The sequence below is a fragment of the Sceloporus occidentalis genome, unplaced genomic scaffold, assembly GCF_023333645.1.
Source record: "Sceloporus occidentalis isolate IW3139 unplaced genomic scaffold, rSceOcc1.0.p SCAF_34, whole genome shotgun sequence".
Taxonomy (NCBI): Eukaryota; Metazoa; Chordata; class Lepidosauria; order Squamata; family Phrynosomatidae; genus Sceloporus; species Sceloporus occidentalis.
Window position 1 is genome coordinate 3447260 of NW_028317014.1, and position 14003 is coordinate 3461262.

The window sequence follows — 14003 nt, forward strand, 5'->3', positions numbered from 1 at the left end:
TATCTTCAATTTGTTAAAGGGACAGTATAAAGTCCTACTATAGAATACAGAGTAAAAAATGTTGTGAGTAACTTAAAATGCATTTTTCCATGCATAAATAAAAATAAAGTACTTACTTAATACAAAATTTGCATCCATACCACAAAACTGCATTTTTTCCTCCACGATCCAACATTTAGCTGGGTTGTGGGAAAAGGGGCAAGTGAGTTTGCGAGCAGGGCTCTATCCACCTAATGTATCGGTTAGTCTTGTCATACCCCTTGAATATATGTATTCTATGAAGCTCTGAGTAGATTGTTGGCGCTATATAAATAAAAGATATATAAAGATAAATAATAATAATCTATTAGATCTCTGCTAGTCCTGCTAATTTACTGCTGAGCAAATTCCCCCATACCTCTGTGTTTATTTAAAGTTTTTGATAACGTGTGAATTGTGCTTTTGTATTTAGAAAAGTCTGTGTTGGCTTCATTAATGCCTGAGGAAGGGACCTAACAACTTGGTCTCGAAAGCTCACAATTAAACTCTCAGCTAATAAATGGTATCATTTATTGGCTAACTGAGAGTTTAATTGTGAGTTAGCCAATAAATGGTATCATTTTAACTATACTTTTCTCTTGTGTAAAGGTGTTAAAATGGATCTAGGGGAGAATGAGAAGAAGGGAAAAGAGAATGGGAGAAACGGGGGAGAGAGAAATAGACTTTTTGCCACTTCATTTCAATGACGAGCACATACGCTAGATTCCTTAAGCATCCAGGCTTGAAGTACCTGAGGTAGTTTATTGTTGATTAGAAAGCACAATTACGATTACTGGGTTACTGACTGCCACCACACCTTGGCACCACAGTTCAATTACACAGAAACTCTTAGTGATAAACCAATGGCTCAAATCAACTTCTCATTCAGCAGTCTTCTAATTCACACACCAAATTTAGCTTCTTATTTGTTAACCTTCCTATTATTATCTTTTATTTATATACGATTTATATACAATTTACGCACTTAATACAATACATATACCGTATTTGGCCTAATATAGGCCGCACTCCCACTTCCATATTCAGGGTTTGGCGCAGGAATGAGTATTCATCTATGTGAGATAAAACACCTTGGCTCGTTAATACTGATGGTATTTTCTATACGTTGGGTATTCATCTATGTGAGATATAACACCTTGGCTCGGTAATACTGATGGTATTTTCTATACGTTGGGTATTCATCTATGTGAGATATAACACCTTGGCTCGGTAATACTGATGGTATTTTCTATACGTTGGGTATTCATCTATGTGAGATATAACACCTTGGTTCGCTAATACTCATGGTATTTTCTATACGTTGTCTATGTGAGATATGGAATCTTGACCTGAACCAAATTTCATTTTCCAGATAAATCAGGCAACTGTATTTCAATGCAACCCTGAATGATTAACCAAGGCTTTTCTCTATGAAATTCTGTTGGCTCGGTAAGCGCATTGCTGCTTCCTATACACCGGGTACTAGTTTGTACTGGAAATCCTGAAAAAAAGAAATTTATAGAATAAAAGGAACTATGAGTGATTATTAAATTAAGTGCAGCAGAAGCCAACGTATACAACACACAAACTCAGCATGCAAAATATAAAATACAACAAATATTTATATTCAGAAAATTCTTTGACACAATGTTATGCTCCACTTATAACTCTCCATATATATATTTTTTTAAAATACAGTTCATAGTGCTGGTTGTTTGTTATAAGGTAGTTGTGGTTTCAATTCTTTTAAGACACATTTCCACTTACATAATGCAGCGCTATTTGTGTAAGAAATGTCACTCAATACAGTTGCGCAGCAACCATCAGCCATTTATAAGAAGCACGGCAGCCAATAGAATACATCTCAATGCATCAAGGGACGCTCACTCCATTTCTCCCTTTCTATGGTCTTTGGGAACGTATTGCATTATGGGAATCCACTGTATAACAAAGGAAGCACGTTAATCTTTCACGAGCTTCTTTATAAATTCCGTTCTTCCACATAATACGCTTTCAAACAAAATACTCGTTTAACCGGTTAACCTCCGTTCTGACGTAACTACTTCAAACGGTGAAACTTGTTTTTTGACAATTGACAATAAAGTTTGTTGCAAAGGTGGACCATGCAGTTTTGGAAGCGAAAATGGGCGTTCCCGAAGGCAGCGTCTCGCGTTGTTTGGTGTCGACCCGCTTTCGTGCGGAAACTGACGATCGTATCCGAAATGTTCGTGGAACTCCTCGGGCGGAGTGGGTGGCCCTCTGCTGTTTGCTGTCTGCTATTACATGCGGCAAGCGGCGTTTGCAGGAGGATCTAGTGTTCGCAGCTTCATTCGTTGTCTGCGGAAGCCGAGGCACCGGGTGGCCCCGGGGACACCAGGTAAATTGCATATACTCAACGCGGTGTTTATTTGGGTGTGCTTAACTCCTGCTTCATCTGGGACAGGGCCTTTACCTCCCCCAGGAAAGGTTGCTACGCCAGGTAGCTTGCCCCGGGCCTGTACGCGTCAGCGCAACCAGGAAGCCCGGTTCATTCTCCTTTTGTGATCCCCCCTGCTTCCGCCATCTTTAAATATCCATGTCAGGGAAACTGATGCTCGCTAGACGGTGTGCTCAGGCCATGAACCCTGGCTGTTATTGTTTGCAGCGTAGGAGAGGCCTTTCTATGTGGCTCTTGGCTCGGTTGCTCCCTCTAGGCCTCGGTGGGATGGCAAGAGTAGGGCAATGAGATGAGTGGGCTCTGCGATTATTACACACCTTATGCAGATCACGTGTCTTTTGTGATGAGTGGAGTTTGTGAAATGTCAGTAATACTTTTCATTGAAAGCATTGGTTGGGAATCTGCAGCGGAGCGATTCCAAGTCAATGTAATGAGATGGTGCTGATGCGATGCCGTATAGCATCTGGACATGAGGCATCATAACAAAGTCTTTAGAGAGACGAATGGTGCGTGTAGACCTGGGCGTTGGAAGAATAATTGGCTGAGTTCACAGATTTGGGATCTGATTGCAGTAAAAGCCTCTGCAGTGCTGGCTCCTTAGGCATTTTGAGGAGGAGGTGATAGGCTGCATGTGCCAAAGAGACAGCACAATGAAGTCTTTTCTGACTTAAGGAGTTGGGTGGGCCCTGGGTTCTTTTTTGTTCAGCATTAATATGCTGGACAGATCCAAATGTTTCATCCATTGATGAAACATTACCTTTTTTTTCTTCTTGTGGGTTTTTTTCCTGCTTAAGTGGGGATTTTATGCATATGCCAAACTATGATGTGAGATTGTGTACTTTTTGTCTCGCCAGCTTCCCAGTGTTCTTTATTTCTAATAATCATTTTTTCTTTTCTCTGCAATTACTTTGACACCATTAGCCATCAACTCTTTAATAAGACAGATTTGGGTAACTGAGTAACAGTGTGTGTCATCTCATTGTTTTCACATGCAAGAGCTCAGCAATGGCTTTTAAAGGTAAATTAACAGCAAAACAGATGAATATAATTGATAACCAGCATATCGCCCTAAAGGCAACTTTACTTTATGTCCTTGAATCGACTTCATTGGCATTTTACCAAGATTAGCCATTTAGGTTTAAAAAGTTTGGTTGTGAGTACATTCCGTGCATTGTTGCAAAATGATACAGAACCCATGGCAGGCGACACTTGTTTACGGTAGTGTGGATACCACATCTCATCCCGTCCCATGTGTCTGTGGTACTGGGGGCTTCATTATCTAGTTTTTCTTCATCAGTATCCATTCACCCACAAACACATAGTCTTCCTTTGAAATGCTTCATGCTGATAATATTGACATATTTCCCTTTTGATCCGGCATTCTCAGCCTGACGCAGCCAACTTTTTAATTTGATTGATATATCGCTGTCATATTCCATAGTGCTGTATGATACGTAATGCCTGACTGTATAGTTCTGATTATATGTATATGAGGGTTGACATTATGCTCAAAGCAGTTACTGAAATGTTGTCTCAGTGTCTGTTCTTTTAATTACGAGGCGTAAGGCTATGACAGCGTATAGTTGACTAGTTAGCTAGTCATTGGATCTCCACAGAGCTGCATGGCTGCCGTTAATGCCTAGTAAGCTAAGCTTTATTTATTATACCCTTTGAATGTATGTATTGTAAGAAGCGCTAAATAAATAATGAGACTAATATCACACCCGGGTGGCCTTAACTGATTTCCACCTGTTTGTAGAAATACATTCTTCTGCAACCTGAGCTTATAAACGTGGACCAATAACTAAAACCAGATTTACAAAGAAAAAATAAACAGGCGTCTGTATATTACCGTCATAATAGCTGATAATCATTCTGTGCTAAGCCAGTTTTATTCTTTTGGTGTGTCTTATAGATGTATTCCTCACCACTACCCATCACAAGTCACCATAAAGGACCCCAGCATGACGTCAATCTCACTATATATATATATATATATATATATATATATACACATTTACATGTTTCTAGGCAAGCCTAAGAGTATGGTAACAGATAAAGGTGATTGAGAAAGACACAAAGTGAGCAGAAAGCCGGTCAGATGCCGGCTCGTAAATATTACACGCCTTCTCCCCGAAACGCCACGCTAACTGTTTTAGTGCACTTTGGGAATCGGTATAATTGGCCGTTATTGGAATATAATGAACCGAGTTGCAAGTAGCTTGAAATCTGATTGAATTTACAACCGAACTCTGAAAAAGAAAATACATATACCTTATTATTAGCTTTTATTTATTAAGCGCCAACGAATTATGCAGCGCTGTGCAATTTTAATGGCGCAGTTAACACATATACGTAACAAATATACATTAACACATAGAGACACGCCAGGAGGTGAGAACCTTATGCTAAGATTGCGATGTAAGGGGATGCTTTACATCCACTTAGTAAATGAACTGAAATCCACTGCTTTGGTATGGAAAGTTTAGTCTAACATGGCTGTGTCGAAACTCTTTAATCTCGGTTTTAAGCATTAAGCGGGTCGGAGGAACTTGCCAGCGGTGGTCCGTCATGAAGTCTGCCAGCAAAAGCAGCAACTTTCCCGCAGCAATCAGCTGTTTTAGTGAATAGCTTGAGAACTCGTTTCCGTGGCGTATCCGTCTCGTAATGCTTTATTCACATGAGGTTTACAGTGTTCCCACTAATCTTGACCTGGCGGTTGTGCTGCCGGGGAATTCTGTACATCTGTTTGCATGCGCTTTGCCGTTTGCCTGTAATTAAAGGGGCTTTTCCAGTTCGACAAAACATTCGTTGAGCGCTTTAATACGCAATGAAAATTGACCATAACTTGTTGTATCATTTCAGTTCCTGGGGTAACGGCCTATAAGTACCTGTTTTCATGTCACGCGGCAAGCGTTTCCTTAAAAAAAAAAAAACTTATGTGACTGTTTCTAGGAGGCATTTACAACTAAATGCAGAAATAAAATCAGAAGTGTTGCATTCAGGGAAGTTAGGGTAATACCATATTTGCTCGATTATTATTAGAGCAAATGCTCTGAAAAATACCACTCGTCTTATAATCGAGGTCGTCTTATAATCAGACCTCAAATAGGTCTGACTATGAGACGACTAAGATCCGGATCCCCTGCAGCTGCAGGGGACCGGGATCCTCCTGTCCCCCGCCCCACTTACCGGTACTTCTGAGTCCCCGGTGTGTAGCTGGGGCAGCGTGTAGATGTCTACGCGATTCGCGTAGACAACTTCCGCTGCAGCAGGAAGGAGGCGTGGCTAGCAGCGGGGGTTGTCTGCGTCCATCGCGCAGACCTTCCTGGCTGTCAGAGATCAGAGTTCCCCGTGCCGCACCTTTGCGGGGAACTCTGATCTCTGACAGTCGGGGAAGGTCTGTGCGAAGGACGCAGCCAACCCCCGCTTCTAGCCACGCCTCCTTCCGGCTGCAGCGTAAGTGCGTGGGATCTACACGCTGCCCCGGCTACATGACAGGGAAGTCAGAAGCACCGGTAAGTTTTGGGGGGGGGGCGGGTTAGTGTTAAATGGGGGGCATAAGGCATTTCTGGAGGCAGACTGCTCTGTGAAATGCCTTTTAACCCCCTTAATGCCACTCTGCCTCCTGAATGCCTTAAACCTCCCTATATGCCACTCTTCCCCATAATATGCCTTTTAACCCTCTAAATGCCAGAGTGGTATATAGGGGTATAAGGCATTTCTGGAGGCAGAGTGGCACATAGGGGGTCAAAAGGCATATCATGGGGCACAGTGGCATATAGGGGGTATAAGGCATTTCTGGGGCAGATGTGCATAACTGGGGGGCAGGTTGGAAAATAGAAGGAAATAAAACCAAAATATTTTTCTCAATCATAGCTTTTATTAAAAAAAAAAAAATAGTTTAGATGAATTAACATTTACTGGTAAAACTTTTTTCCTATAGGGTCGTCTTATATTCAGGCTTTTTCTTTTTTTTTTTTTTTTTCCTAAATTAATATTCAGATTTGGGGGGTCGTCTTATAATCGAGCAAATACGGTAGTACATTTTTAACCCATACGGTGCCAACCAAGGCAAAATAAAAGCCCATGTGCGCTTGCAACCGATCTATTGGTACATCAGCGTGTCAGCATGCAGGTATATAGTGATTAAAAGGACACCTTGGGGGCTACAGACCTCGTGGTCCTGAGAACATCATTGAGGGGTTAACCCGCAAGTGTTTATACCGCAGAAATAAGTGATCTAATTTGTCAAGTTATATTTGATGTCTTGGTTGTGTTTATTAAAAATGATTATAATATATATGTATATACTTTATATCTAAATCTCCCATTTTCATTCCATTTATTATTAGATTGGCATGCATAGAGAATAAATCTTAATGAACCAATGAATATTCACCCAGGTATAAAAAGGTGCCGTAACCCTACATCATCTACGGTACCAGTCTACCATTTGTTGGTAAAGTTAATATGAAAAACAATGTTTGACTTTACAGCTCATGTAATGTATTAGGTTGCGCTCTGACTATAAAACAAGGAAAAAGGGAGAGATGCTCTGGAGGTCCATTCAAAGGTTTAAAATGCAATCGGGGTGGATTTCACAATTTTTTTTTATTTTTTTTTTCCCTTTACCAATAAATGTAAAAAGCAAAATGACTATAATAATTTAACACGGAGAACTTATACATGACAACTAATAATAATACTGTTCTAGCTTTTTGAGGAAAGGGGGCATATAAAGAGTCGTTATTGTATATCGGTTCTAGGTTGGTCAACCAGAAACCACAACTAATACAATGCTGGCATGGGCACCAGTGTTACAAAAATACAAGTGTGCCTCCCCTATATCTATCAAACAAGTGTTTCTTTCCTTTTAATCAAATCATAACTGCCACGTTGTTGGGCAGACTGGAAGGGCCGAATGCTTCTTATCTACCGTCGCTTTCTATGTTTCTATTAATGAATTGTTACTTACGATACAGTTTAGATTGCAGCTTTTCTATCAGTTTCTGATCAGCTGACGTTGCCGGTACCATTATTTCATGTAGACTGAAATGGTGTTCTTTGTTTACTTGCAGGCATGGAGGGGAAAAAAGTGATTACGGCAACAGATACCCAATACTCCGGTAGCCTGCTCGAAACTTTAAATGACCAACGTATGCAGGGACTCTTCTGCGATGTAACTGTCATTGTTGAAGATCGGAAATTTAGAGCTCATAAAAATATACTTTCTGCCTGTAGCACTTATTTCCACCAGCTTTTCTGTGTTGCTGGTCAGGTCGTTGAACTAAATTTTGTCAGGGCGGACATATTTGCAGAAATCCTTAACTATATTTACAGTGCAAAAATTGTTCGCGTAAAGTGCGATATGTTGGAGGAGCTGATTAAATCCGGAAAGCTACTGGGAGTCCCATTTATTGCGGAGCTTGGGCTCACACTGTCACATGTTAAAAGCATGACTGACGGAGTTAAAGATGGCAGCGCCGATACACAGTCTGATGCCGATGGAAAGTTGTGTGAACCGAAAAAAAACGGAGGTAGCTCATCAAGAAGCTCACTGGCAAATCAAGGTGTAGATGGTGGTGACATGCCTATAATTTCAGAAGCATTTTCTTTATCTGGAGATGAGTATAAGGAGAAGAAAAACGTATCTGAAGATGAAGATTCAGATGATGATGTGATCTTTTGCTCAGAGATAGTGAGTGCTAAGCAGGCAGCTCTTGAGAAAAAAGAAGCTGCACAGAGTATAGCATCTCCATCTAGTGACCAGTCCCAAGATTCAAAAACACCATCATCTGATCAAGCACAATTAATACAGAACACTAAACCTGTAAACCAGATCATTATTACACCCACAGGGACACCTCAAAAGCCTGCTGCCTCTGGTAATACAACTTCAAGTCCGCAGCCATCCAGTGGATCTCAGTCCGGTACAGCTGATCCAAACCAGGCTCCCCTTAACTCTTCTCCTACTGCAACAACCTCTGCCAGCTCAGCTGTTCCAAAGCCACAACAAAGTGTTAAGATCCTGCCTAAAACAGAAGAAACTCTTGATGGCAATGGCATCGTTAGTCCTGTGTCTTCTGCCACACAGAAAAACATGTCCTTTGATGGCTCTGGAGTGCAAAAGAAACATGTTGTGACCTTCACACAAGAATCCTCTTCAAAGCCTGGTGAATTCAAAATAAAAATTTCAGATGTCGTCACCGGAAGTAACAAGGACTCTCACAGAGAATCTGAGCCGAGACATATTCTGGATGGTAAAAAAATAATAACTTTAGATACGCCCCCTGAAATTGAAGGATTATCCACAGGATGTAAGGTATATGCAAATATAGGGGAGGATACTTATGACATTGTGATTCCTATTAAGGACGATCCTGAAGAAGGATTATCCAAACTTGAAGATGATGATGATGATGGATTCCCAAATCGAAAACGAATGAAACTGAAACACGATGATCACTACGAGCTTATAGTGGATGGTAGAGTGTATTACATTTGTATTGTGTGCAAGCGATCCTATGTATGTCTGACCAGCTTACGACGGCATTTTAATGTCCATTCCTGGGAGAAAAAATACCCTTGTCGCTATTGTGAGCGAGTGTTCCCTCTTGCAGAGTATCGCACAAAACACGAGATTCATCATACTGGGGAGAGAAGATACCAGTGCTTGACTTGTGGAAGTTCTTTTATAAACTATCAGGTTATGGCTTCACATATTAGATCTGCTCACAATCTGGACCCTTCTGGAGATCCAAAGCTTTATCGGCTCAATCCATGTAAGACATTGCAGATCAGGCAATATGGATGCATAGGAGATCCTTCACAAAATAGCCCCGTAATCAATGATGGTGGAATTGTGTATGATATCGACCCAGACAAACCCGAACCAGCATCTGAAGAGAACAACACTAACTCTTCACCAAAGCCAGTTAACTGGGACGATATATTTCTTCAGCAGAGCAATGAGAACATGTTTAAGCCAAATGCATCTGACGGCAGTACTGAATTTGAATTTGTAATACCAGAATCTTACTGAAGGTTTGGGCAAGCTTAAATAGTGTACAATAAGACCATAGGAAACTTTCAGGTGACCTGCTTTCAGATTTGTTGTTTTAAAGCATACCATTACTGCATCCTAATAAGTATCAGTAGAATTTTTGTGGGTTTTTTTTGGGAGGGGGCATCCTAATATGCATAGTTTATAGCAGCACCCTGAAAGTAGGGAATCGTATTACTATTTACTTGAACGTCCGGAGGAGCAGGATTTTCGAGGAGGACTGGTGCAGTTGGGTTTAGATCTTTGTCCCTTTTTTTATTTTAAAGAAGACACAAGCCTTTTTACAGATTGAGCGCACATCCTTCGGTATGCTTTAGCTTGTAACAATAGGCTCTTTCCTATATTTATGGATTGGAGATACTGTATGCTCGCACTTTATAGCCAACATTGGTTTGTCATTGGACATCTATTTCAAAAATCTTGGTAACGTGTAGAATTGTAAAACAATTTACACCACGGTCTGATTTCTATCACACAGTTTGTAGAACAGCAAATTACAATTATTTGTTATACTGCAGAGGTCCGGTATCGGAGGTCTTCCAGTATTTTATAGGTAAGAAAGCGGGTCCCAACTCCTAAAACAGAGTATAACCATGAATGATACCGGTTAATATTTTCGATGTGTTTACACGTTCTAATATCATTGGAAATCTGAAGGGTGCCATACGTATGAGCTAATTGTGCGCCCACACTTTATGATGATAATGACTTTGAAAAGTTTCCTTTTCTGTGTGTAATTTTAATGATGAACGTGTGTAATTAAGCAGTCCATGACATTAACTTACCAAAACTCTTCTGGTTAAATATGATGGCTGGCAAAGTTCACAATACCCTTAAAAAATCAGTGAAAAGTGACGCCTGCTGATATTTCTGTAGCTACTACTGAGAAATCTACAGTATTACTAAAGACATTTTCTTAATGACTTTTTTTAATATAGATGGGGGGTTCTAGGGATTTTTTCCCCCTTTATCTTTTGCATCTCCACCCCATTGCACATTGGTAGCGGTTAGATATCCCAGGCTCTTAAAACTCTAAGTAGCTCAGCATTCCTTATAGTAACTCAACGTAAATGATGGCTACAATGTAAGTAGAATCATGGAGGTCGTTATGCTTAGTAACATAGGTTAATTAGAATGGAATTTTTTCCCTGTACCTTCATTTAAAGACAATTGAGACAACATATTTAAGGCTGTGTTATTAGTATGTGTTGATACTGGCTTCTTGTACATGGATCCACAAAAGACCCACAAATAGAGAATATTGTTGTCTTTATGTAATAGTTTTTAATTAGACAGATAAGCAACATATCTTAAATAAAAAGGCATGGGAGGACAGGAATACTGTGGACCTAATATCAATGGAATAAATCGACGGAGAGATTGGTTTTGTTCGGTTACGGGGCCTGTTTTTGCCTAAATTATACTACGTTGAGGAATTGACAATAGTAAACAAGCAAAACCAAGTGTCTAGCCCCAGAGGATTTATTAGCTGGAAAGGTAAAGAAAATCCTTCTCAGTCACACGTTCTTTTATACATCTCATACATCAATTCATATGCGACTGTAGTTTGGCACTGTACTTACTAAACACATGTTAACTATTGCTAGGACAGAAATATGTTCTAAGCATTAATCCCCCCCCCCCCCCAACACACAGTCAACTGATACAGTCCTGAATTTGTGAATCTTTAACTATTGCTGGACTAAACTTGCAAAGCATTGTTCTGGTAAGTGACATGGCCTTTCTTGCAGTGTCTACATTTTTGGCTGTCGCACTTATTACACGTTAATAATTAAAAAAAAATAAATACTGCTGTACACTGTGTAAATCTATTGAAAGCCAATTGCGAGTAAAGTAAATGCAGCCGGATCTCCGTTAACCATTGCACAATCCTTTTTTTTTTTTTTTTTTTTTTTTTTACTTCACTACTTGAAAAGCTTACATTGCAACAAAACCGGACTTTAAATAAATTCAAAGACAGGTCAACCAAATGGTTTTAAGTGATGGAGGAAGTTCCAGCTGATAACAAACACTGCTGTCCCCATGTGCCAGCCATACCATTTCCCAGCATAGCATTCCGATGTCATTGTCGGCAAGCCTAGTTACTAATAATTTTGTTGTTACCTATTCTGGAATTAAAGTGTCAGCTGTATGTACAGCAATCGAAAATTGGATTTTATGACTCTTAACCTCTAACCTGTCTTACTCTCTTCGCAGTTCATTTGTACCAATAACATTGTGCGTGTATATATATTTGTACAGCTTTTCCTTGACTTTTTTTTTTTTTTTTAAATCGTGTGCTACTTTTCACTAATACTTGAGCCTTCAGCCTTTAGGGCTTTCTACAGCAAACCAATAAACTTTTTTCAGTCTCAAAATATGAAGCATTGGCTTACTTACAATGTGTTTTAGCCTTGGGTTCATTTTAATTGCTGACTTTCTCTGCAATTAGTAGGGTCAGTCAACGGCACTAATGGATATAAAACTGTGGCTCTTCATGGGTGTTTGAACGTGATGGACTGTGGCTTACCAAAGATGATGTACCCTGAAATGAGTTGTCGCTCTTGGTTTTCTTATCTTTGCGTTTAAGAGGAGACTCCCAATGTTTTATATAGCGTCAACAAATTCCGTAGCGCTGTACAATGGGTATACAGGACATAACGAGTAGTATGTAACATAACGAATTGACTAACAGAGACAACAGGTGAGGAGGGCCCTGCTCAAACGAGCTTACTGGTAGTTACATGCCTGGTGATGTCATAAAGTAAGTTCTCAAGATGTTTGTTAATATCAAATTTTAGATTTTTGAACATTAAATGTACACAGCGTATTTGAAAAGTCCTCGGCCTCTGAAAGCCTTATCTTTCTGGAACTGTACAGAATTCTCACTCCTACCCAAAAAGATCAGGTCATTCTGTCATGCAGAAAACTTTCACAGATCACCAGAACATCTTATACTTTTAAAGAGACTTACAGAAGCAATTTTTCTCGTGTGTGTTGTTGGGAGAGCAGTGCTTGCAATTTTCAAAGCAAAGGGCAGAGTAGACTGTGAAAAGGCTGACATTTCAGCCGTTCTACTCTCTCACTGTATATTTTGCATTTGGATTATCAGGTGTTGTTTGTTCCCTATGAAACCTATTTTTTTACACTACAGTGTTGTAGTCAATAAGGTACCGTAGCATTAAAGATAACTGTGTTTTATTATATATTGTTCCAGTATCATTATTTTATCTGCAGACCTGGAAGCTGTAATTGTGGGTAGCCATGTGATGACTTTCCCTACTCGACATCTTAAATAAATAATTTCCCAACCTGTAGACCTTCATCAGCCTGTATCACTCTACGTTATTAAAGGAAACTCCTGCTTTAACACTAGAATAACTTTATAAGCATTTTAATACTATAGTAACATTGTAATGGCTTTTTACATGTTTCAATCTGCATAGGTCCAGTCCTTGAGGGACACCATGAAGCCATGAAGAATTATGTGTATTCTTACAAGACGTTTAAATCATTTCAATTGACACTTCTGTCTCATTTCATCTCTCCACCTACAGCCTTGTAGGGGTATGTTTAGTAGAAGGTGAAGTCACTAATGTTTTGGTCAATAACGTCAAAATTTTTTACTAAAATCTAACACAAAAGCCTTTTTCTGGTTTTATTGTAATTCAGTGAAAGGGCATTGTAAAGTAACATGTGACACACGACTCAATTTAAAAATACAGCAATTAGAAAGAAAAAGAAAAAACCTGAAAAATACGCTTAACCATTGTACCAGGATGCCACAACACATATACCATGGAGGATATACTATGTCTCTGTAAGGACAATGATCACAAAAAAACATGCTTTCAACATTAGGTTGGGGGTTCTGCAGGGAAAGGTACCCAGAATTATGCAATTTAGTAAGCATTACATGCTGCTTGCTCTAAATATCTCACATGAGCCAGCAATACTTGTAAAAATCACAGAGAAACCCACAATAGAGTTTTAAAGTCACAGTGTTGATTCACATGAATTTTCATTCTTGTATTGTGATATATTAACACATTAATTGTTAAGAGGCATCAATGGTGCATGATGTGAGAATAGATTTATGGCGCCATCCTACTTTATTTATATAGAATAATCTAGGGTATAAGAATAACATTCCCAGATTATGACATACATGCCTCCATCAATTACATTTCTCTTAGGGTATACATACCCTGTTAAAACAATCCCAGCAGTCTTAATTTTCAAATAAAATATAAAATGCTCATAGAGTTATACTAGTTTCAAACAATCCGTGAGATTTCTTTGTATCAGTAAAAATATATATTTTGTCCTTAATTGCTTTGGGATTGGCTCTGGGAAGCTCCGGTTAATGAAATGGTAGAACCACTCAGCTTTTGGACCAAGCCGTATTCAGAGAGCACAGTATTGTGAGTTAACTGCATTGCTGTAAGACCGTCCCCATCTCACTCTCTGTTTCTCAAGTCC

General features: G+C 39.5%; 1 protein-coding gene across 1 annotated transcript; it reads left to right on the top strand.

The window, feature by feature from the left end:
- The first annotated feature begins 7538 nt into the window (after positions 1 to 7538).
- LOC149298139 (transcriptional regulator Kaiso-like) lies at positions 7539 to 9500 on the top strand. Its single transcript, XM_089487802.1, has one exon. The coding sequence runs from the start codon at positions 7539 to 7541 to the stop codon at positions 9498 to 9500; it is 1962 nt and encodes a 653-aa protein (XP_089343928.1).
- The last annotated feature ends 4503 nt before the right edge of the window (positions 9501 to 14003 follow it).